The sequence below is a fragment of the Echeneis naucrates genome, chromosome 23 (assembly GCF_900963305.1).
Source record: "Echeneis naucrates chromosome 23, fEcheNa1.1, whole genome shotgun sequence".
Lineage (NCBI taxonomy): Eukaryota > Metazoa > Chordata > Actinopteri > Carangiformes > Echeneidae > Echeneis > Echeneis naucrates.
This window is the reverse complement of record NC_042533.1, coordinates 8,852,924-8,877,456: the sequence shown is the minus strand read 5'-3', so window position 1 is coordinate 8,877,456 and position 24,533 is coordinate 8,852,924. Positions and strand designations below refer to the sequence as shown.

The 24,533-nt window shown below is 42.0% G+C and overlaps 1 protein-coding gene and 1 long non-coding RNA gene across 2 annotated transcripts in view; one reads left to right on the top strand and one right to left on the bottom strand.

Moving 5' to 3' along the window:
* The window catches only part of LOC115036770 (uncharacterized), a 31,909-nt gene extending 31,299 nt beyond the window's left edge, over positions 1–610 (top strand). Inside the window, exon 3 of the long non-coding RNA XR_003840428.1 lies at positions 319–610. This is a non-coding gene — a long non-coding RNA (uncharacterized LOC115036770). The remainder of the gene's footprint in view (positions 1–318) is intronic.
* Positions 611–791: 181 nt separating this feature from the next.
* Positions 792–1,925, bottom strand: LOC115036769 (small integral membrane protein 30). The gene has a single exon (XM_029495108.1). The coding sequence runs from the start codon at positions 1,838–1,840 to the stop codon at positions 1,649–1,651; it is 192 nt and encodes a 63-aa protein (XP_029350968.1). The 5' UTR covers positions 1,841–1,925; the 3' UTR covers positions 792–1,648.
* Between the last annotated feature and the right edge of the window lie 22,608 nt (positions 1,926–24,533).

Here is a 24,533-nt window from a genome sequence, read left to right as displayed (position 1 = left end):
TTGACAAGCACTTTGTGCACTGTTGTTCCTTCGGCCCAGGGCAGCATGATAAATTCATAGGATTTGATTTCTCAACCATGTATGGGAGGCTGTGATGTCATGAGCAGTGTAACAAGTGAACAATGATTCAATCAGTCGCATGTGCACACACTTAAATGCAGCACACGCATATAAAACACACCAGGGAGATGGTGGCATTGCATCTTACGAAACATAAATTAATTATAATCATACATGTGCAGAATGTGTCAGTGCTGGCAAGTGATACAACTGTCACAAAGTGGGGGGCTCTACTAATATATTTTTTTTCCTTTACAGGAAATTATGCCGGATGCCAAGTCAGCTCCTTCTCAATCTCGCACACGGCGGCTCCTCCACTGATGATAAATGTGAATAGAGTCTGTAACTTCATCCAGCCAAGGCTAAATTAAAGAAAAGGCTTTTTTTTTTCCTTTTATGCCACTAATCAGTATCATTTCAGCCCAGACCTTATAAATAATTTGATGTATCACTATTTTAAGGCTGAATAATGGTATTTAATCATCAGCTATCAAAAGTAATTCAGTTGGACACTTTTTTGTATTAGCCTGTACAAATGAGGAATTCATTAAACAAAGAAAAAACTATTTTGGCTATAAAATGTCAATTGCTACAATAGTGGGAGAGTACATTTACTGAAGCACTGGGCTTCTTTGCGATATTATTTCCCTTTCATGCTATGTATTTCCATTCCACAACATGTCACTGGCAAATAATTTTCTTTCAAGTCCACAAATAATCCAACAATTTCACCACTTCTCGTTTTTTAATGAACAAGGTGCAAAGGAAAATAAACCACCTCCCTTAAACAAAGTGATTCAAAAGTCTAGCAATAAATTCAGTTATGTGGCAGAACTCCCCCCCCCCCCCTTTCCAACATTTGCCATCTGGTGACCCCTCATATTTAACATGACCTCTGCAATGTGAACCACTGGACTACAAAAGGAACAGAATAGAAAATGAATAGAAAAGGCAGGATTGGGCTAAAATGGTGATCTTTCGGACACTTCTTTCGTGCAAGTGTGCTCTCCACACTTCCTACATGAAGGCAGAGCAGAGGGAATGGGATTCCTCAGCCTATCTTTTACATGTCATGACCAGGAGCTGCGAGGAGCCTAAGAGAAATCTATTTATTCATCACAAAGCGACAGCCGCATGTTTCATCAGCACAAAGTGCAAACGCAGTTCACACTTGTAATATTGTGCTTCCAACTATGCCAATGTTGCGTTTTGCAAAACTAAGCAGCAGGAAAACCACAGTGATCACTTCAAGCATAGCAAAGCGTCCTATAGAGAATAACTGCAGCAGTCCTTTCGTACAGAAGGCAACAGTGTTTTGGTCCTTAATCTCAGCAGTGCAACAAGTAACAGTTCCCGGTTATGGACTTCCTGCATGCTTCCCCTCCACCTCCTCCTGCAGAGTCCACGTGGTTCCCGTCGAGCCTGACGCATTTATTTCCATTAAGGCACGTTTCTTCTTAGTCGCCTCGACACAATCACGCACACACACTAAAAAGAGAGCATTGTGTGGCAGGAGGTCCGCGGGAGATCGCGCAGGGGGCCACTGAAGCGGTGGACGATGACGGGACGGCAGAGCCAGGATCCGGGATCACAGCCGGTCGTTCCGCCTTCGCGCGTACCAGCCGAGGCAGGCGCAGAAACCCACCACGGTCAGCACGGCGCCCAGCAGCAGGGCCAGCGCGTCGCCCGAGTCGTACGCCTCCACCGGGGGGATCGAACACAGGACGAGCAGAACGATGATCATCGCCGCCGCCTTCGGAAGTTCAAGGTCCGGGGCCATGTTGAGTTCTAGTTTTTGTTTTTTTGTTTTTTATTTCCCCGGCGTGGATGTTGCCTGTAGATGAAAGCTCGTGACTCTGCGTCGAAATCATATGACAGGCTGGACTTCCTGGTGCGCTCAGCCAATCAGAGCGCAGCTTCCGTCCTCCCTCTGTAGCTCAGCAGGCGGCTGTCCTGTGGCACAGAACTCATTCAGCACTCTAATGTTTCCTTTAACACAAATACACAGATGATCGGGGACTTGTGACAGTCAGGCTGACAGGCTGGCAGGTCTTCATGGTGATCTCCCTCAGGCCCTGCTATAAACAAATGAGACTATTTTACATCAGTCAGGCTCATCAGCCGCTCTTGTCAGAGGCTTTTATTTCCATCTCAAGACAAACACTTGTTGACATGCACGGACTATTATTGTATGTTGCATTTGACACTTGGTCAAGGTCAGATCAGGAGGAAAAAATGGAAAGAAAACATCCATTACAGCCGTGAGAAAAGTGTTCTCTACAGTATTAGCTGACATTTACGACAGCAAGAGACTTGCAGACTAAAAGAGCTCAGATCTCCATGTCCAGCTGGGCTGCTCCGCTGCACTCCAGTACACCCCAGATCTCCTGAAGCACATTCATTTTGCTTATTTGCTTCGTTCTGATGACCGAACATGCCAACATCTCAGCTCATTGTTCGGCTTGCAGAGCACTGTGGTGGTGGTTAGGAGGGGTTTGGAGGGGTTAACATGGTCTGCATCTCTCTGTGTGCTCTCCTGGGGCACTTCAGCTGTAATTTAATTAGACTTCACAAGCCATAGGAAAATATTGACCTTGTAAGGCTGCCATACCTCCGTACCTTTCTGCTCTGACTGAGGAGATGAATGGGCACGTGCTTCTTCCGCTCGCTCTTCTTCTTGCTTTGGTGCCCATCACGCACTCTCTCTCCTGCTCCGGCTGTCTTTTTGGTAATTCGTCTCACATAGGCACACGCCTACAATGGGGACCAAAAGTCCGACATACAGACAAGTTTTCATGAGTCCAGTCTGATCTCTGAGGCTGCTTTCAGTAGACCCAAGGGCAATTACAGGTCGCCTATCGAGCTTCGTATTCAGAACATAAATCATGAAACGAAACTTCTCTCTGTTTACACATTCTTTATGTATAGGTCGCATACAAATTCAAATGTGAAACCTTAAAAACACCCTAAAGCCCAGCTGAAGAGACAAGAAATGACCCCTAGATTGACATTTCAGTAACCTCACCAGCAGATATTCTCTGCAACAACAGCAGCAGCACGAACTCCAGATCTCAGCTGTGTTGTTAATTAATCAGTTGGAGGATGAGAGAATATCCAGAAATGAGAGTGTTTGCCTAACAAGACAGGACAGTGACATTAATCTTCTCTACTTATGTGTTCTGAATCGCAATGTGCCGCTCAGCACCTGGAGGTCACGTCCCTAAATTTGTCCACAGAGGGGACCGAAAAGTATTCACTGTGCAGTGTCATGCAGTCGGCTTTGTGGGTGCACCAGTGATAAATGTGCATTAGAAAACTGTACAGACTTGTAGTGTACAGATAGATATAAACTGTCATGATATTGCAGCTATTTATTTCCCAGTTTAGCCCCATTTCATTTTCCAAAATTGGATCAAATCTTTTTTTAGACATATTTGTGGAAACTAGGATGTGTCCTGTTAGGTTTCTTTGACTCAGAGTGTGACATCTCATAAGGCATGTATGTCATTTGACTTTCTCAAATCACTATCACCATCAGCAACAGCCATCTATAAATAAAACCATTGTAATTTTACAGTTCATTTGTTTGACATGTTTCAAGCCCTGTCAAAAGTACTCTGCTGTAATTAAAGTTTTGCTTAACGTTGTTTACATGTAAAAAGTAATCTATTTTCCCCTTTTCATTCATATATTGTGGTTGAAGTCTGAGGACTTGGCCAGCAGAAACGCGTGCTGTGCACCAACAAACCGACTAGAGGATGTATCAGAGCAGTGAGCATAGTTATGTCAGGTGTTTGTTGGCTTGTTGCTGGTAGTGTCCGTAAGTGGCCATGCTTACACAATATAAAGATTGTGAACATCAGTGAAACGCAGCCACACGTTTCAACCTCAATCAGACCCAGACTCACACGAGCACTATCATATCTATCACACGTCAATAATTGGTGCAGCCAGCAAGTTTGTTTTTGTCTGCTGCTTATTTTGCTCATGATATGCCTTGTATGATGTAAAAACACCATGTGGACATGTTGACAGATTAAAAAATTCTGACTTTCATGAGAAAAGAGATACATTTGCTGCAGTGTTGGTATTTAGGTCATTAGAACTTGGTTGAGAAATTAAGGTCTTCATGTTCTGTTTTAAATGTGGAGTTTGCCTCTGTAGCTGTGACGCACAGCAGCATGGTGCTTTGTGCTGTTGCCCCACAATAAGAAGGTTGCGGGTTTGGTTCTCGGCTTGGGGCCTTTCTGTGAGGAGTTTGAATGTTCTCCCCGTGTTTGCGTAGGTTTCCTCCCACCCTCCAAAGACATGCATGTTTAGGTTAATTGGTGACTCTAACCTGAAACAGATAAGTGGTCGAATATTAATGAATGATTGTAGCTGTTAGATATATGTCCTGCAAACGCTGTGTTGATGGGAAATATTCAGTGTTCAGGATAAAATACTGACCAAACAACTTCAGACTTTTTTTCCCTAACCTGCTATTTCATCAAAAGCCGCACAGAATAACATTGTGAAACATAAAACTGAGTTCCAAAGAAGATTTTTTTTTTCAAGCTGCTAATGTTAATGGGGTTTTGATTAATCTATCTCAGTACAGAAGCCCCAAAATTGTGATAGAATCTTGACAAAATAACATTACATGATTGAAAACCAATTTCATGTCTAAAATCACAGTAGTCATAGTTATAATTAAAATGACTCTCTCAGGCTCCCTCTCGCCCCTCTCAGTCTATATCCATGTGTGTGTATTTGGCGTCGCCCCAATTTTTATTTATCTCCTTTTGACTTTAAGAGACATTTCTTCCCTTCACTGCCACCGGCTGCCAGGAAACTGAGGCTTACCTGGCAAGGAGGTGCTCTATAAATATGTCCATCTCAGGTTGTTTCAGTTTAGTCAAGAAGCAAACGCTGGTGCATGTGAGAGTGTTGGTGTGCTGTTTGTGTGGATGAGGTCTACCACCAAGAGAACAATTCAGTACTTCCTGAAATATATCAGAGTATTTGACTTACCTTTTTGTCAATTTTCATCTTCGAATTCAGTAGTCACTATTCCCATGTATCCGAGTTGCCTCAGTCATGCTTTGTATGCTTTGTATTTATCTTGGCAGAGTACACCACGCTGAGGGTATGTGTCCTCAAATGTTTTGGAGTCCAAGACCAAACTGAAAAGGCCAGGGTCCTTGATTTTGTAAGCATCCTCCCTTCTCAATTCCTTCCCACAGCAACAAATACACAGTGCCACACATTTCTCCCTGAAGATCAATTATGTTCTGAAATTGGTTTCTCAGAAAACACTGAAAAGATGACCCTTTAAAGTAATTGCTGGTTTTGTAATGGTTCAGCGCACCATCCATAAGGCATTGTACTGTGAGGGACATGACAAATTGTTGTTCCTGCATCTTTTCTGGCTCTGTGCGAGATGTTAAAATAATGAAGAGGACCTGAATCAACATCTGAGAAAAAAAAAAAAAAGCAAAGAAGAGAAAAGAAAGGGCAGCAAGGGTTTGGATGGTGCTGCAGGAACACACTGACTCACACGCTGTTAGTGATGTGGGATGAGCTGAAACACATCGCAAAACATGCAAAAAAGGCGAATGACGCAGTGTAATTATCTATTCACACTGGAAGCTGTGAGGGAGTCTGAGGGTGGATGCTTGACAATCACGCATCTGAGTGTTACACAGACAGTTGTATAATGCTTTAAAGGGTAATCAATTCATGTGTATTGTCGCTTTGTTGGTGTAGAGATTCAAAATTTCCCTGAGATTTTCTTCCAAAAAGAGTATTTAGTCATCAATTTTTCCCAATGTCAGAGAGCTGCCTCACAGAAATCCACTCACAGGCTAGTTTTCAAATATATTCTTACAGCTACTGTAAGAATAATGTCAACACAAAATCTGTTCTCATTGCTCTTTTTTCTTTTTTTGGTATGAGTACATCTGACTTAAACGATCACACCAGCACCCATGAAACAGTAACAGAAACTTCCAGCTGTTTGTCTGTCTTGACTTTGTAAATATCACTGCTTACTGAGCTGAATATATACATTCAGATCTGTACAGTATGAACTGGCTAAGGCAACACTGTGATTATGAATGCTAAAAATAATTTCCAGTTCTTTAGAAATTGATCATTTAAACAACTGGAGACAGCCCAATGGGCTGCGTAACATTCCGGAGCACTATCCTCGACTGACTCTTGTGGCAAACATGTCAACATTACTTGCTTATTTAATTTATTAAACTGCCACCTTAGCATTAATTAAAAGTCATGTGCCTGGCCACATGGCATATACAGTAGTTCCTCCACAAACTTGTGAGAGGAGTATGTGTTGCTGAACACTCCCCCATGGTCGCCAACTGGTAACGAACTTTTTCTGGAAACAGGGTTCATGAAGGTGGTGACAGTGATCTGAAACAGTCAAATTGAGGCCCGTAAAAAACCAAATCAGTAAGCTGAAAGACATGAAAATGGCCTGAAGAGCTGAAGGACAATGAAGTGAGGTATAATTCTCTTTGGGTTTGTCATTGTAAGCATTTCTATGTTTGAATTATAAATTAGAGCAAGCATAATAATTGTATGCCAATATAAAAATGCCAATTAGTACAGCTTGGAATATTTACTTTTAATGTAACAACCCCTGTAAGATCTATTAACACATTCTTAAAATTTTACAGTTCCCCAACTGGTTCATTTAGTGTGGTACATTTGTAAAATGTAATCAAATAAGGCTCAAAGCATCATCTTGTTACAGCAGAGCTTCAGGAGAATCATTTAATGGTTAGTCATAATAGTACAGTCACTACGTCAGCGTATGATTTTCATCACAGAGTTGAATGGAGAAATGAGCAGAAGCAAATTCATTCCCCAAAGGTTGTAGTGTCTGCTTCAAGTATAACAGAGACACGACAATACACTTTGAAAATAAATATCGAACGATGATTACTTTTCCTTAAAAGTCATTTAAAAAGAATCATTAAGAGCAGATCACCTTGGGAAGAAACCTCAGAAGTAGTTTATGATTTGATAATACTTCAGCAGGTTGGGTCTCTTGTATATGCTGTATTAGGTGATCAATCTGCAGTAATGCATGTTTTTTTTTTTTTTTTGCAGTAATGAATTGAAAGTGTTTCAGAGAACTATTCAAAAATTTAATTTCATTGGCATCTGTTTTACTCATGAGCTTGTCCAAAACAAAATAGATGGCTACTTTTGGAGAACAGATGGAGGATAGTACAGTACTGATTTACTCAATCTGATTAAGCTTTCTTCAGCTGCAATGTGTACCTGCATCAAACATGGCTGACAACTGAGTACATCATACTTATTCACTCTGTGTGTGTGTGAGTATATGCAAGGGAGACAGATAGCACCTCACTTTTCCTGTCATGGTGTAAATGTCACCTCCGCAGCTCGCAATGATGAACGCAATCATTTGGTTGGTTTATCATCTGCAGTGTTCATTTCCATGGAAATGTTTTTTTCCAAACACACACAGTGTATGTGCACAAAAAGAACGACATTGCAGGTTATGTGACGCAAAGATCTGGAATGACTGTGTGATGAAGTTCATTGTCATCATCCTTGATGCTGGTGTGGATAGATTTTATTCAGTATGTGAATGTTTACAATATTTTGGAAAATACAAGTCTTCTTCAAATGATTGATGCCACAATATAAATATATATATATTTATATATTTATATGTAAAGTTGAAGCCAAAAGATGGTTACCTGAGTGTTGCGTGAAGATTGCAAGCAAGTGGAAAATGAGAAGTCACTGCTTCTCCACTCTTCTAACACATGTAAATTCAAATTAGATTTTCACGTGGATTAAACAATTTCAATTCACACTGCTAATGTCTGTTTTCAGTATTTATGCTAAGCGAGGTTAACTGCCACCAGTTTTACATCTAATCCACAGATGTGAGAGCAGTATCATGCTTCTAATCCAAATAAACGCAGATAAGCTCCAACATCACACTGCTGCCGCTGCCGTGCACGCTGGTGCTTTAAAACATGATTGAGGGGTGATGTAACATTGCAACCGTAGCATGCGCCGTGCCTTGTAAATCTTTTAACTTCAGTCCTGTTCAGGAAACTAAAGCTTTTCCAAAGTTCGTAAAGTTCATATCAATTGAATTTTCTCAGCTCCGATTTTATTAAGTTGAAGTTATCATGAAAAATGAATCAGTTAAATCGTTACAGTTTAGACATTTATTGCCAACGTGGGGCCCATTTGGCTATAATTCATAGAAACAAATTAATTTCTAAATGATTAATTATAGTCTTCTTATGGGGTGAGCAAAAAATAGAGTTGTTTGTTGTACTTTATTTTTATTTATTTCTTTTTTTTACCATCATTCTCTCATTCACTTTTATTTTTCTCTGTTTTATTTTTCTTTGTTTTGCACAGTCCTCGCAAAATGAAAATCGAATGCACGAGTGCAGTGAAGCAGGTGAAAAGAAATAATAATAATAATCAAAGACACATCTGTGGTACCATGCAGTTAATGCATCTATTTTAACTTCATGGCCTCTGATGTGCACATTATCAAACTGACTCATGCTCAACACCCTTGGCTGTTGCCTTTCGATAGCTGGCAAAGGAGCTCCGTGTGATGTTGTGTTGCTTTTTCCGAGGCATCCCTTTCTTTTACCCAGACTAGAATCTGGCTACGATTACCACTGGCTGATCACCAAACAGTGTCATGTTTAGTGAATGCTAATGTGAATCAATGTAAATTCTGCTCACTAAACTAAAGCAGTGAACGTTGCACGCAATATGCCAGCATGAGAGCAGCATGTTAGCCCTGTCACTGTGAATATATTGGCATCTGGCCGTTGATGTTTACTTTGTTAAATCGCCATAGAGGTGCTCACACAACAGTAGTTTGTGCTTACATTTCTAATCCAGCCCGGATGGGCCACGTCTAACTACGCTGATGATATGCTCTCCCTGCTCTCTACAGAACTTTGACTCTTCATTTGTTTGTGAGCAAACACTGGGGGGGATGCAAAACGTCTGCAGTGAAAAGCCTCAGAAGATCAGTCTGACATCACGTCGGAACAAAGGAGAAAGATATGAAGGAGCTAATCGAAGGGTATGATTACCGCATGCTGAACGAGTGGAAAAAAAAAAATTCCACATGGCATTCCGTTTCATTCTAAATCATTTATCAAGGTGTGCCCACCTAGATTTACAAAAAATACGTTCTTTATATTATATTTATAAATGTATTCCTCTTATTTATTTATTTTTGTCATTATTTACTTTAGTGTTTGCACCTGTGTCGCAATGTGGCTGCAGCCTGCTCTCTCATGCATCATGCCGAGTTCCCGCCATAAACAACCTATTAAGTGACCTATTTATCTGGGCCAATTCTGCTGGCTCACTTACCCAAATTACATGGCCGGTGCAATGACTATTCTGGACTGCTTCACGTTGCCTCGCATTCAAATCAATATCTCTGCAGAACCACCAAGTGCTTCCATGTGCGAGCTCTCGCGGCAGTACCTCTCATGATACCTTAAACATCCTACATAAGATGAGGTGCCTCGCAGAGTGACGGTCTAGCCTACAGAAGCATCTGCTGTTGTCAAGGGGCAGGTAGAATTTATACTGTTTTAAGGTTCTTTTCATTTGGTCGTTTCATTGAGGTATTATTAATTGGAATGTATTTAAATAATTGCCAGACAGAGCAGAGCAGAGTTTTGTGTGTAACTGTATGTCATGATAAAAGGCATTTTTCTTCATGCAGGGCTGAAGAATGCTTCAGGACGACAGTTCCATTTAGTTATGAAGCTTTACCAGTGCATTTTCTGCAATTGAGTCGTCAGCGGCTGTCAGTCAGGGGAAATTAACAAGTCTGCTGATTGCACTGCTGGTAATTACAGAGTGCAGCTGGAGCAGTGCTGTGTCAAGCCTGGGAGATATTTTAAGCTTACGTCTGTCTTTTCTCCCAACAGTCAGGTCAAGTAATACTCCACAAAGGATCAGCAAAGAGCTTGCAAGCGACTGCGGACGGTATCTGTAACCAAGACGAGCGCTGAGAGGTTCGAGACATGACGCCATAACCAGATAGTTGCAGATGCATTTTCATGGTCAGTGAACCCTTAGCAGCTTTCCAACTACAAGTCATTATAAGTCATCCTTTATAAGTTTTTGTGGAAATGTTCATGATGTTGTGGAGCTGATGGTCATATGTTCATGCACTTGTGCAGATTATTGATCCCTGAAGGCCTTCTGCTCTGAACGTTCAGAGCACCAGGTCGGCTGCAGAACTGTATTTTTCCGGACTGGCATGCTCAAAAATATTCTATGCATACTTTATCAAGGAGAGAGGACACATTCTGGGTGCTGCAGCTGTAAACCGAGCATTTTTTCCAAGCTTGCGTCATATATTCAAAAATTTAAATTTATAGTGTATTGGTCAACATCCACAGAGCATATTGTTTTATTGCAAGTTGACGCAATCAGTCCCAGGTTTCTTACTAGCTGGACAAACCTTTTTTTAAATTCTGGGTTCACTTCAGAACTGCAAACGCAATATCCCCAGGTAGTCAGGGAACATTGTTTAAAAACCAGACAGTTCCATGGTCTGCGTTGACTGTTTTCTTGTAGCGGCCTATAAAAGCTGTGTGCAGCAAATGAGTCTGTCCCTTAGCCTCCACTTTGCCTTTAACAGGGCAATCCAGCAAAAAGAGGCAACAAGAGGACAGTGTAATTTATTGGTACATACACGTGGATTTTACAGCCCAGACACACAGCCACTGACCTGGGACTTGTGCTCACAGAGAGAAAAAAGTGTAAGCGGTTTGCATGCATACTAGCAGTTCTTTGTCCATCTGAAGCCAATAGGCAATAGATTTACAAAAAACACCAGTAGAAAACATTGTACGTTCATTTACATTTGTTAGCAGATAACCTGCTGCTGATGTTGTCGTTTCTGAAAGAAGAGTTTGACATTTAGGAAAGACAGTTATTAGCATAATTATTAGATGAAATACCCTTTTTGCTGGATACTTTTCACTTTGATGTTGCTGGGCAACCAGGCAACACACACACACACACACACACACACACACAAGCACACATCGTAAGTGACTGTGCTTAGCCAAGAAATAGTCTGGCACCAAACATGAAACTGGTGGTGATTTTCTCATCTAACTCTTGGCAAAAAAATATAAAAAAATAAATAGATAAGCATACTTCCATGAAAACAAAGACCAAGTAAATCTTCCATGCTGTTTACTAAGCCTCTGGTCAAGGCCTATTAAAAAAAACATTATAAAGAAACAAAAAAACATTTTGTTAAGAGCCCCAGTGCTTCTTGTCTTTTGTTGGTCTGTATTTCTGAGAATGTTGTTCTTTATAGATTACCTTAATGAATTCAGGGAATTTGGGTGTTTATTTTATTAGGAATGTTTTTTTTATAACACCGATGTTGTGTTGGCACCGGAAAAGGCGTATGAGTATCATGTGTGCACGTTCTTGCAAGTGTGCATGCATTCATTTAGAAAGAGAAGAGTGCGAAAACACGACGGGTGTTATTTTGTGGGCACAAATGACGGAGAAAACTAAATAAGCAAACGGGACCAATTCCACTGTCATGCGAGACAAAGAATAGCTGTCTTGGAGAAAAACATGGTTAATAGGCTTTATATCCTTTTCTAACAAAAGAAACAATCTTTTATGGTGTGATCATTTCTGAGTAAAGCTTTTCTTGTTCATTGTCATTTTGTGATGTACAGTTTCTCTCACATCATTTTATGAGAGATACATTGAAATTTGCCATAAGCAGCTTTCATCCAAGAATATATTGGTATTGATCACTGGTCAAATATTTCCAACAGCATCATTTTCAAATTTGTTAAACAAGCAAGCATTCGCAACTTTCCTGCAGAAGGAACCGTTGGCTGAGGGTCACTGCAGTTTAGCTTAAACCTTTTGTCCAGGGGCGAAGATTTGCATAATTAATTCCTTCTCTATCCTCTGCTCGGCCGGGCCAGCGTTGTGCAGCTGTCTGTATCTGCATTTTGTGTTGCGTTCATGTGCGTGCTTGAACGTTGGATGTGTGCGTGCGTGTGCGCGCACTTGTGTGTCCAACAAGACTATGCAAGGTTCTCTAAGATGGTGCCAAGAACACAGAGAGAGAAGCAATGTCAGGGACTTAATAACATAATCCCTACAACCTCATCACAACAGCAGGAGAGACGTCTTTGGAGTCTAATTTAAAAACAACATAAAAATGAAGCCACACTGTTCTTTTCCACACTTTTTTGTGTTAATTAATTTCCCCCCGCTGCTGCTGTGCCTTCATTTGTATGGCGTTGCCATCTCTTACTGGAAGAAATATTTACAATGCAAGGAAATAATGGCTCTTACTTTGCTTTGTCTGGGTTCTTTGTGAGCTCTTTTGCTCCGATCTATAAAAACATGATTTTGCACACAAGGCTTACATAGATTTACTAGAGCCCTGGCATTGATCGGAGATGCAAATTGCCAACCTGTGAAATCCTTAAGGCCAATTTCCATATACTTCTTGCTCAAATAACAAACAATAAAAACAAGAAGTGGGGAGTAGAATAATATATTTAACAACGCCGAGTGGAAGAAAAGAGTTTGTGGACAAAACTGAAATTTACTGCATTATACTCATCTTAGATTAAGGGCAAAAGCAAAGTTTGGTTTCACTTTTCCTGTAGAGTTTTACGAGTGTATAGCTGCATTTGACTGCATATATACAGAGGTGCTTGTGGAGTTGAATTGAATTGAAATATTATTAAAATTGAAAGAGAACCTTATTGTATTGTTCAGCCAAACACAGCCTTATCACAAAAGTCATGATACAGCCTGCATTCCTGCATCAGTTTGATGACAAGTGTCATTTTCCTGCCAGGAGTCATTTATTTTGAACAGAACAATAACGCTGTCACGCATTCATTCTTGTCATATGTCTGGGCCTCGCTCGCGTGCCAGGCAAAATAAACACAGAACGTTCTTAGCCAACAGCCGTTGACCCTCAATCTGACCTGAGAGACCTGTGGGAACCTCTGGCAGTTGGGTGAGTTGATGTACACTCACACACACATGCTTACATTCATGGTTTGCACTTCTTTTTTCCAGGCGGGGAGAGATATCAGCCTTACTGAACGTTATTGAGACACAGCGGACAACATGCAGTGAGGCACACGCACACACTCACAGAGGTATCTAGCAGAGTAGGACACAACCTTGAAAAAGCTCTGCTCCCCAGGGTGTCTCCCTGAATGGCCTGTTTGCAAGAGCAGAACAATTGCTCATTCACTTCATCATTTCATCCTTTCCTCCATTCTTTGATCCATCCAGGGAAAAGAAAGAGTGAAACCTTGATTCATGAGCCATGAGTGCTGTGACAGATGTGTTTGTGGGACAATTCTCAGGGACACTGGGACATACAGGCCTAATATATTAGACAAACAATGAGGTCAGGAAGCCACAGAGGAACAAATTGTATTGCTGAGATTAATCTTGTGTGTATAATCTTAGAATGCATATTAATTATTCCAAAACACGGTATTGGTTTTGAGCATCGGTGCTCTGTGAGGTCATGGTACACACAGTCCAAGCAGATCAATATGATAAAATGAATATGATCCATGATTGACTCCCCATTCAGCACTGCCAATTGATTTCTGTGAGCCACAGCATAAAAACACAGGCACAGACAGAACAGACTTGCCAAGCTTTTTGGCTTTCTCCACATGATAAACAGATTTGCTGTGGTGACTGTGACGTTAGGTGACGTTAGGTTATATTAATTTTGGTGGGTTTATATATATATGAAGAAAGTGTAAGGAAAGGTTTTATAAAACACACTTTACTTTGCGAAGCAGGGCCAATGCTGCTCGTTTGATTCTATGTCTTCACAATGGATCGTCATCGTATCAGTTTTTGGTTGGGACATCAGTTTTTTGGCATTAAGTGTGTAAAAAGCAAAATTGTACATAGGAATAAAAACCCTTAAGTGGCCTCTCCATTTTAAGGGAATCATCAAATATCAGCTGGATGTGAAGTTTGAATCCTCACAGAGTTCAAACATTAGCATTAGTTTAGCCTGGCTCAAACTCAGACACCCTAAGCTTTCTGTTTTTAAAGCCTAAATGAACGAAGAAACCAAAAGAGGAGAAAACCTGGGAGAAGGGTTTTATGCTCCCTCTGTTACTGGAGTCAGTGCCAACACCCACCGGCATCTATATCATCTCTCCATTCACTTTTCTAAGCTCTTTTGTAAAAGGTTTGCCTTGAAGAGTCATGTAAGGTTATCTCCATCGCGGTACAATCCCAGCCATAATGAGGCTCAAGCACTGAGGAGAATAAGGGGTGGAAATCTAAGCTGTGCCCTCAGTTGGCAGCAAATCAGCTCTTAACTCTTACATGTGCCATGTTAAGTGATGACTTGCTTAAGAAGCTTGTTTAACAATCCTCGCTGGACATTGCAGGAGAATAATATTACCGCTATATGAGATCTGATCAGCCAAATTTTACTGTGATTCTATGTCACAATATAATATGTCATATCTCGAAGCCAGAGAGGCAGCGAAGCCTTGATTCTGAATTTGACCCTGTTACCTTTCGGATTTCACGCATCAGTTTCCCGTTTTACCTTTTCTCCCTTGTCATGCTGATTTAGAGACATTCATGCTTCAGCTGTGCTGGACCACAGCAGAATGACTAGGCACCCAGACTCATTCAGTGATATGTTCTCTCCCTCTCTTTTCCACTTTTACTCCCTCTATGTTGTTGGCTAGATTCTGTCCTTGGCTCAACCTGCCCCCAAAACGAGTATACATTTGCATGCATTAGCGCTCTCCCGTGGCTTGCCTGCTACCCGCTGTGCCGTCAAGTCTGATTAATGATCCGAGTGTGCCACATCTCACAGCAGCCAAGCAGGCCGCCTGCCTGTGCTCACATCAAACATCCAAATGCAGTATAAAAGAATTTCGGATTTCATTCCCTACAACAAAAACAAAACCATATGCTCACCTAAACGCATGTAAAGGCTAATAGGTACCAATATTAAAGTATATGAGCATGCTTACATGTGGACACTTGTGCATGATTATAAACGCGTACACACAGCTGTACCAATACTCTGTGCAAATGATTACATGCTCACCAACAGAGAATGCCGCTTCAGGCCATCACATTTTAAATAAGGGCACATGACTTTTTACACGATACCGCTGCTCACCGTACAGCTCATCTCACCTCTAACACGCAGCAATACAGACTCACAGAATTTGAAGGTTATTCTTCAAAGCAGATGTGGTAGAAGATAGCAGCACAGATGTTATTATGACGCTGGCACATCATGATGTACAGTGATTGTTGCCTCATTAGTAAAGTAGTATCATATGCATATGACAACGGGCAACACGCAATATCAAACACCCTGCAGGAGGAGAGTGCTGGACGAATCGTGCACTGGACAGAGGCCTGTGGCCTACCTGTAATTTTCCAAAAACTCATTGCGCATTAAATCTCTTTGATTTAGGAAGCTTGGCGTAGAGAGTGGATGCAGCTGGAGAGTGAGGCGGTGGCGACAGTCCAATAGTGCACGAGACCAGTGTGCCATGACACAGCGTAACTGAGTAGACTGACATTTAAAGGACCTTTTAACCATATTTACTTTACTAGGCCAAGAGAAAAACCTATTTTATTATATATACTGGGCATATTGTAGTTAATCTCTAAAATATTTCTGCATGAAGATTGTGATCTTTTAGGCAGCAGTAGAGATTGGTACACTTAAAATTTAGAATATTGTATGGTAAAAGATGCGCAGATGTAAATGTTTGTAAAACAGATTTCAGATGTTGGAGCCAGCAGGGCATTGTTCTCTAGTGAAAACAGAATAAAATGGTAAGTGTGTCATCTGTACATCTTTGTGTATTTGTGCGTGTTTGTTTGGTGGATCCAGACAAATTGACCAACTGTGGTGGCCATTTGGATCAGGCTCACATGCTGCTGCGTTTATTATGCCATTTGACATTTTGCGGATGAGAGGAGGATAGACGCGAGGAAAAAATGGGAGGGAGGGTGGCGAGAAGAACTGATGGTAAGGAAGGTTGGGGGTAGCTGTGGAAACCCTCCATGCGTCGGTCCATGCGCGAGCTGCCATTGGTTGAACGCTCACTGTGTTACTGCTTAAGACGCAATGATCTGATGCATGGAAGACACCTCTCGCATACTCTCCCTCCGTTTTCTCCTTCTCTCTCTCTCTCTCTCTCTCTCACTCCTTTCGGGCTCTCTTACTCAAGCTGTCTCCCACGAGCAATGCAGAGGCTTGCTTGTTCAAATGGGATCCCCATCCCCCCCTTCTGTTTTTAGAACGAGGGCAGGGAGAGAGGGAGTGAGGAAGGAAGAGACTGTGACAGATTTGAGAACATTTATTTGTGTCTCTCACTTGCCAGTCACGCGGCTATTTTTTGCGAGCCAGTCGTGAAGGTAAATGAGTCTTCTGTTAGTGGTACAACCACAGTGGTCGCATCTCATTTCCCTTCTGTCTGTTCTGTCTGCACACTCTGCCTCATCCCTAGTGTCACAGATGCTGCACGGCAAGCTTGGACTGAGTTGAACCCTTTGTAATTGCAGTCAAGACACTGTCTGTGAATTGCCATTTATGTGCATGCTGCACCAGCCATTTGGTCAACAAATATGACAGTGCCTTCTGTTTAAGTGTTTTATGTTTCTGTCATCAGGATTTAGAGACAAAACAGTCTATTGTTGCATCATCTGTACATCCATCTGCATTTGTAAAAACAATCAAACAATCCAAAAAGACGTAAGCAGTATTTCAGTCACAGTGCTAAAAATCGTGGAGCTGATAGAGTTGAAAAAAATAATTGCAGAGACTAAAACAGCCACTTAGCTAGCGCTCTTGAGGTGGTGACTGTATGTTGTCATGGAAATAGTCATAAGTACAGCGGATGAAACTAAAACTGATCTGTTACTATGGTGAAGGCTTCATTGAGCCGAGCATTCCAGTTGCAGTTGTGTTGATCGTGAAACGCTCAGAAATGTACGTCTCAGAGCGCCGTTCACACATAAAACACTGTCATTCCCACTGGCCAAGCACCTGCTACAGGATGATCATCACAATCCCACAGCAAGGACCCTTTCAGTCCATCCTAATTCTGTGATACGAACCTTGCTAATCTTTCAGAGTCTGTCTTGTTTTGCGTCAAAGGTGTTTTTGATCAAAGGATAATTTACACATCTTGCAAGACCTTACACGTTATGATTATCTACTCATCAAGAAAGAAGAGTTTTTTGTGGAGGGGGGAATGAAAGGGAAACCTGATGTTTGTTGGGGCTGATGGAGACTTGACCTGTCGAGGTGTGTCAAAGGTCATTGCTGTGTTGACATTCCTGCATAGCAATTTTGCCACATAAATAGATCAGCCACATAAAATTGGATGGTGAAGGGGTGAGATAAAAGGTTGTCAGTTTTTGTGTATGTGCGGGGGGGTGTGTGGTCTGAGTGCGTGGCTAAATATGTGAATTGTCGCCTTTTTCTCTTTTGGAAATGTGTGCACATCAGGACAGAAGGCAAAAAAAGCAGCTGCAGTAGGGAAATAAAACAGAAGTGGGAGAAAGGAATACTGGCAAGTGTGTGTAATCCAAGCATCTCTTCTTTATCGATTCAATGCAAAGACAGTCACCATGGCAACACAGCAGTCCCATTGTAAGCGGCTTTAACTCTCCACCTCCTCTCACCGACAAGGTATAGAGGCGCCCGCTGACACCCAGCGATTTTGATATGTTTTCTCTGATGGAATGCTGACAGGTGGGCTCCGCGGCTCTCCATTCGTCATTCTAACTTTGCATCCTGATGCAGATTTTAATATTCTCCTGCTTTCAGCTCGCAAAATAGAGTCTGCCTCCTTGCAGCGCCTGACCTGATGGTTGGAGGGGCAGGAGAAAGCAATCCCAAAATTTTAAGGGAACGTAAAATCTGGATGAAGCTCAGTTGTGTGCTCAGATTTTGGTGAAGCAGCTGGAGTGTGTGTCTGTTTAGGGGCAGGAAAAGAAAGGATGGCATATCAGGGAGATAGAGGGCATTTATTCACATAAGCTGACTGCAGAGGGTTGAGGTGCTGCTTCCTCTCGCTTGTCACTCAACTAAAATCAATTGGTGTAAAAGGCAATGAGAGAAACTGGACTTTGCTCTCTCCTGTACAAACAAACACACAAGATTTACACACACACACACACACATACACTATTTCTTTCCAACTTCATCTTTCTTTCTTTCTTTTACTTTACACTTTCACACGCACTTACAGTATAAAACACACGTATCCTCTCACATTACACTGGCCTTGTAGCCAGTGAACCATAGCAGGCCTGTCTCTCTTTCTGCTTTCCTTGTTAGCAGCTAGAATGGTGGGGGGGGGGGGGTACAAAGAGAAGTGAGAAAGAAATTACAACTGTACGGCTTTAGAGGAAGAAAGAGCAGGAGGATGGCTGTGATCGAAGAGTCTGTGTGCTCAGATAATGGATAATTGTAGCTTAGTGAGAGAGACTTGAGACTTGACACAGTTTATGTGCCACCATGATAAAAAAAAAAGAAGTAAATAAATAAATAGTGAACACATCAAACAAGTGATCCTCCTTTCCTCTTTTGATAAAGGCCTAATGCATTTTACACAATGTTTCTTCTCTTTCTTTACAACCCAGCAACATGGGTACTACAGGTCAGACATCGATTATGGAACGTGTTACCATGGTAACTACATATTTGCTAAGGCAATAATACTGCCAGCTTCCTGCTAAAGCATTTACATCACATTTACAGAAAATAAGTGATTACCAAGGTTCCCCATTCACCTGCAAACACTTTGAATAACTGTAGCCATCAGAACAAGATGACAACTACAGGGCTTTAATTGTGAGATAAATATTTGTAACAGGATAACAAATACCCTTAGAGACCGTTCCCACAGCCACCATCAACCACCCACTCACCCCAACCTTGTGCTCTTTAAAGCACAAGGACTTCAAAATAAGGGAGGGACGGCTCCAGACGTCCCCAAGCCCCCCGGCAGAACACAGAAGGGAGGGCCGTCGGAAGACGGGGGAGGAGGTGGCCAGGACTCTGGAAGTGGCGCCGGATGGGTTGCTGAGGGCTCTGGGGGCAGAGGTGGCGTTGACGCCGGCGCAGCGACAGCGGTGGAAGGGGCGCCGCAGACTCGGGGGGGGGGGGGGCAGAGGAAGGGGCAGCCCCTCGGGGGAAGGCTGCAGTATTGAATCCTGTAGTGGCCCAACGGAGACAGGAGGTGGCTGCGGCCCAGCCGTGACAGGAGACTGCTGGACAAGCCGTTGGTTAACAGGCCTACAGATACCAGGCTGGATGGCTGACTGGTGGCTCACAGGCCCAGAGCGAGGTGGCTGGGAAGCTGGTCTGGCTCTGGCTGGGGCACTGGCTGGGGCACTGGCTGGGGCACTGGCTGGGGCACTGGCTGGAGCCACGGCCTTGAGGGCTCAGTTCAAGGATTGAGGCCCCCCCAGGGCCAGACGGGTTCCCAGGAAAGGGTTGTGGGCAGGAGCTGGTTCAGAACTGGCGGGTTGGAAGCTGGCCTACTGGAGAAAGACTGAGTCTATGACAAATGACATCCAAATGGGGGACCCACGGCTTTTCCTTAAAATATTGTTGCTGGGTGGTGATCTGGTCCATGTATTTCTTGTGTTGGTGACGCTCAGAGGCAATGAGGCGATTCACAGTTCTTTCAAAATCAGAAACTTTTAGCTCAAAGAGCCATTGCTCCGCTCAGTCCATTTCTTGGTTGGATACTTCTGTCACGGGAATGCAGGTGTGAGGACCCAAATGCAGGAGCCAGAGGCAGCAGGGCGAAGGAGGAGATTAATATTTTAATGGAAACAAAAGACTCTGAATTGATACAAAACGGTGACATGCAAACTCTACACAGGACTGATTGAACTAGAACAAACATAACAGAGTACCCGACAAAGAGTGAACAGAAAACCAAGACTTAAATACAAACTGAACTACCGACACAACGGAGCAGGTCCGGAGACAGGGAACAGATTGGCTGGGAAGACACAAGGAGGAGGGAGACAACATGACACAGGTGAAACTTGACAGGACGACAGGACTTCAAAATAAAACAGGAAGTGGCAACAAAATTAAACTGACCCTAACACAAAGACACAAGGACTGACTGATTGGCCCGGACAGGCTGCGTGTTGACGAGAGTGTACAAGAGATGCTCCGAGGATGGATGTGTAGCCACTTCTTTCATATTTTTGCACGACATATAAATTTGTTACCGTCTCTGTCTCGGTCCAGCCTCTTTGACAGGAGTTGAATCAACCAGTGCACTTGCCTGACCTGCGGGTGCAGCGGGACGCCTCATTAGTTTTTATATGGTCCATGCAGTCACATCAAACTTTCAGTTTTCTTAACATGGTGTCCCACAAGATGAATATTGTTAATTATATTGGTTGTATGTTGATCATTTTTTTCTCAATAACCACCTATTCTATAGTACCACAAATATTTGTAGCCTCTTCCTATTTTGCTATTCCTGTCCATCTATTACTCTAAGAAGTATAGAGATATCATCAGTATGTTGTTTAGGGCTTTTGGATTGGGTGTGATTAGCATTCTGCCTTTAAAATGTAGCCATGGGACATCGAGGAGAGAAATAGCTCCCCTAAATGTGATATCATTAATTTTTGAGTTTTTTGTTTTTTTTTTATTCCAGACAAACAAACATATTTCCTTTTGAGGAAAGAGGTTGAAAGTGTATTTATAACATCTGGCAGAATTGCTCAGTAAATCTAGTATTGAACCCCTGTCATTATCCTGACAAAATGAGAATTTCATTGTGACTGGAATAGTTTCAGGGTGAGATGATTATATCTTACTTTGTGAGAGAACAATTGTTAGATGAGGTTAAAAACAAAACTTGAAGAAGGCGATAGCAGAATCTGGTGTCTGCTGGTGCTCTGATGTGCTGTGTGCGGCTCTACAAATCATTTTCTGCTGAAACACAAACTTTCTTGAACAATATCCAGTAAAATATGATGAACTGTAGTTAGAGTAGAAGAAGACAAAATTGCTTTTTGAAAATATAATTTTGGTAACTTTATTACTGATGGGTCTGTTACAGGACACCATATTATTTTTATGTGATATGACAGTTTGGTGCAATTTCTTACCCTCTCTCTTTCACATACACACTGATGGGTTAACTTTACTGTGTACAATGTCCTCCGCTATTCCCTTGTTAGCACTGGAGGCAAATGCATTGTTAGTATGTGGCAGCTGTGTGTGTTGTGCTGTGTTTGTTGTGTGTGCGCGTAAAACAAAGTGGAGCAGAGTGTGTGTGTTGTGCTGTGTTTGTTGTGTGTGTGCATAAAACAAAGTGGAGCAGAGTGTGTGCTGTGTCAGTGATCTCCCACTGGGAGCCCTGCAGAGAGAGCATTAATCAGACTCACGGGACTCCTGGTTTCAGATGGGGCCTTCTACAAGACATGTGTGTTATGTTTGTGTGTGTCTTGCAGGGTGGGGGCCAGTGTTGAAATCACCGTGTTTGACAGCAAGGGTTTTCCCTCTTTTTATCAGACCATCATTGGCCGCTTTCCGCTTTACTCTTAAAGATCAACTTTTAAGGCATTTGCATTCCTTTCAGGCTTAAGTCACACACACACACACACACACCAAACACTGTCCAGATACACACTCATACAAACCAAATGGCCACAGTGCAACGCTGATGGTTTACGGTAGCAGAGTTGTAAAAATCGATCAGACTCTGCATCGCTTCAAACACATCACATCCCTGTGTCTATCTTATCCTCCTCTCTTTTACACCCACCTTTCCTGTCGTCCATCTTTTTTAACACACGTTCTTCCCAGATTCACTCAATTTTGTTTTTCCCTCTTCTTCTTCATTCTTCTTCCTTTCGTGTATTTTCTAATACCTGCCTATTCTTTTTAGCTCCTGTTTGAGCTTGCAGCTCTTCATAAATTAGATCTTTTTTTTGCCTCCTTCTGTCATAATCCTCTATCTCCTGCCCTCCTAATCCTTCTCCTCAACCCCTGGCGGTCCGTTCCATCTGTGTCTTACTCTCATCCTTTGTATGTCATTAACCTCGCATAGCGTGTGCTTCCATGCGTGTGTGTACAGTAGGTATAGTAGTCTTGTGTGGCAAGTCAAGAGGATTAGTCCTGAGCAAATCAGGGGGAGGAAAGGAAAAGGTTGGAGGGAGAAATGTAGTTGAAGGCAGAGAGAGGCAAGGACAGGTGAGCTGGGGACACAGACAGGATGAAAGAGAGGAGATTAATGAAATGATGGTTGTTAGGGAAGTAAACTGGAATGGAAAAAATGTCTAAGATCATAGAACACACCTTACGTTCAAGACAGAGAGATGTTGTAAAGACACAATGTGTATTTTTATTTATTTTTTTTTTTAATCACATAAATATAATGATGTGATTCATTCTGAGCGAAAAGCCTGTGAAGATTGCTGTGGGGTGAAATGCAGGAGTAACACAGCACTAGCAACAGAGGAAAAAAAAAGCACAAGTTGAAAAGAGGAAAAGGAATCAAACAGAAAGACAGATCCTGCTCTATGTATGACCTTTTCTTCAAAAAGAGAGAAACAGAATGAGAGAGGGAAAGGCTCCCCGATGAAACCCATTTGTGTGAGTGTGGCTGCCAACAATATGTTGGTTCTCAATATGGTGCACTCTTTGTGTAATCCTAACTGTGCACACATGGCCATATAATACATACACAGGGACACATTCTTATGCATCTTAGAGACACACATATTCTACACATTGTGCAGCGTTTCACACACCTACACATCCGAAGCCACTGTTGAAAGCAAAGCTTTACAAATATAGACACAGAGATGCACACACACACACACACACACACACACACATACACACACATATGGTACACAGGCAAGAAACATGACACAGTTTACCTTGGCTCCAGACTCACTGAGTGAATCACCCAGAAATCTGTCCCTTCTGTCCAAAACTCTTAGCTTCAAAATCTCATTCCTCAGTAAAGCGCAGGCTACAAAATCAGTGGATAATGTTACTTTGACGTGTCATATGAGTACAATTGTATTACACAACAAACAGGAGAAAAAAAAATATTTTTCCAGAAATGACTAGCTCATTTTTCCATTGTTGAGCAGACTCCTCAGATTTGGTATTTCTTTAACAGTGAAATATCAACAAAAATCTATAAAGTTTGTGGTATTTTGATGCTCTCTGCACCAAGAGCTAAGCAACACACTCACAAATTAATTTTAGCACCTTCCCCATTCAGGTTCCTGCTCTTATGGGGGGAGATCATACGAGCTGCGTCTGAATGATTTAACCCTTTTGTCAGACCAAAATCACAGTGGGAGTGATGAAAGGTCCGTGGAGGGAAAGAGTGGAGAGTGAAAGAGAGAGTTATATGGTTCTGTCAAATGTTGCTCTGACATTTAGGTCAGGCCAACGCTCTAAATGGCATGCAGACAGATTTACCGAGGGCTTTCAGAGAGGCCAACTGCTTGTCTTCTTACTGACGCACTCAGAGCCTGCCTGGTCATCATTAAAGCTTTTCTTAACCCCTTGCTTCCTTTGTGTACAAGTGTGATCCTTCAATATGATGCTTTTTTTGAACATCAGTTTTAGCAGCCTTGTATAAATTCATTTTAAAGCTTTTTACAGACAGTCCTTTTAGCCCATTAGCCCAAGAACACCAGCAGGAGACTCTTGAGATGTATTGCTTTTGCTTTCAAGTTTTTAATTTTTTTAGTCAACAAACTGTACTAAAATCAGTGCTAATAACAGCAAATATAAGCTGTAACTGGGTTTGACTCCCAGGCCGAGGGCCCGAGTGTGTCAAGTCAGGTACTCTGGTTTTCTCCCACAGTCCAAAGACATGCATGTGTAGGTAGATTTCCCCGTAGGAATGAGTGAACCACTAAATAGATGGCAACTTGTCCCATATTTATTACCTGTGTTGCTGTAGGGGCTTTAGCTTAAGCTCTGGATGCAGTTGAGTCAATTGTTAAGAGTCATAAAGTTTAATGTGTATTTTTGCTGTTTTTTTCTCTTTGTTGGAATAAGTTTGACCCCAGTTTATCAGAAAATACATAAACGTTAAGTCACGTAAGAGCTGCAGGCTCTTTGTGTTTAAAATGTTTTGCTATGGAAAGAGCTTTGGCATAATTTAGTTGCTGCCAGCCAGTGGAAAATAAACTTAAACTCATTCATTAAGTTCCAGGATGAAACAACGGTTTGTGGGAGCTTAGGCTGGTGGAATAAGTGAGCAACACCAACTCAGTGAAAGAGTGTTCTGTGTATGGTTCAAGTGTGATGTATTCGCAATGTTTAGACACAAATGACAATTTGTATTACATCGAATTAAAACAAACAAACAAAA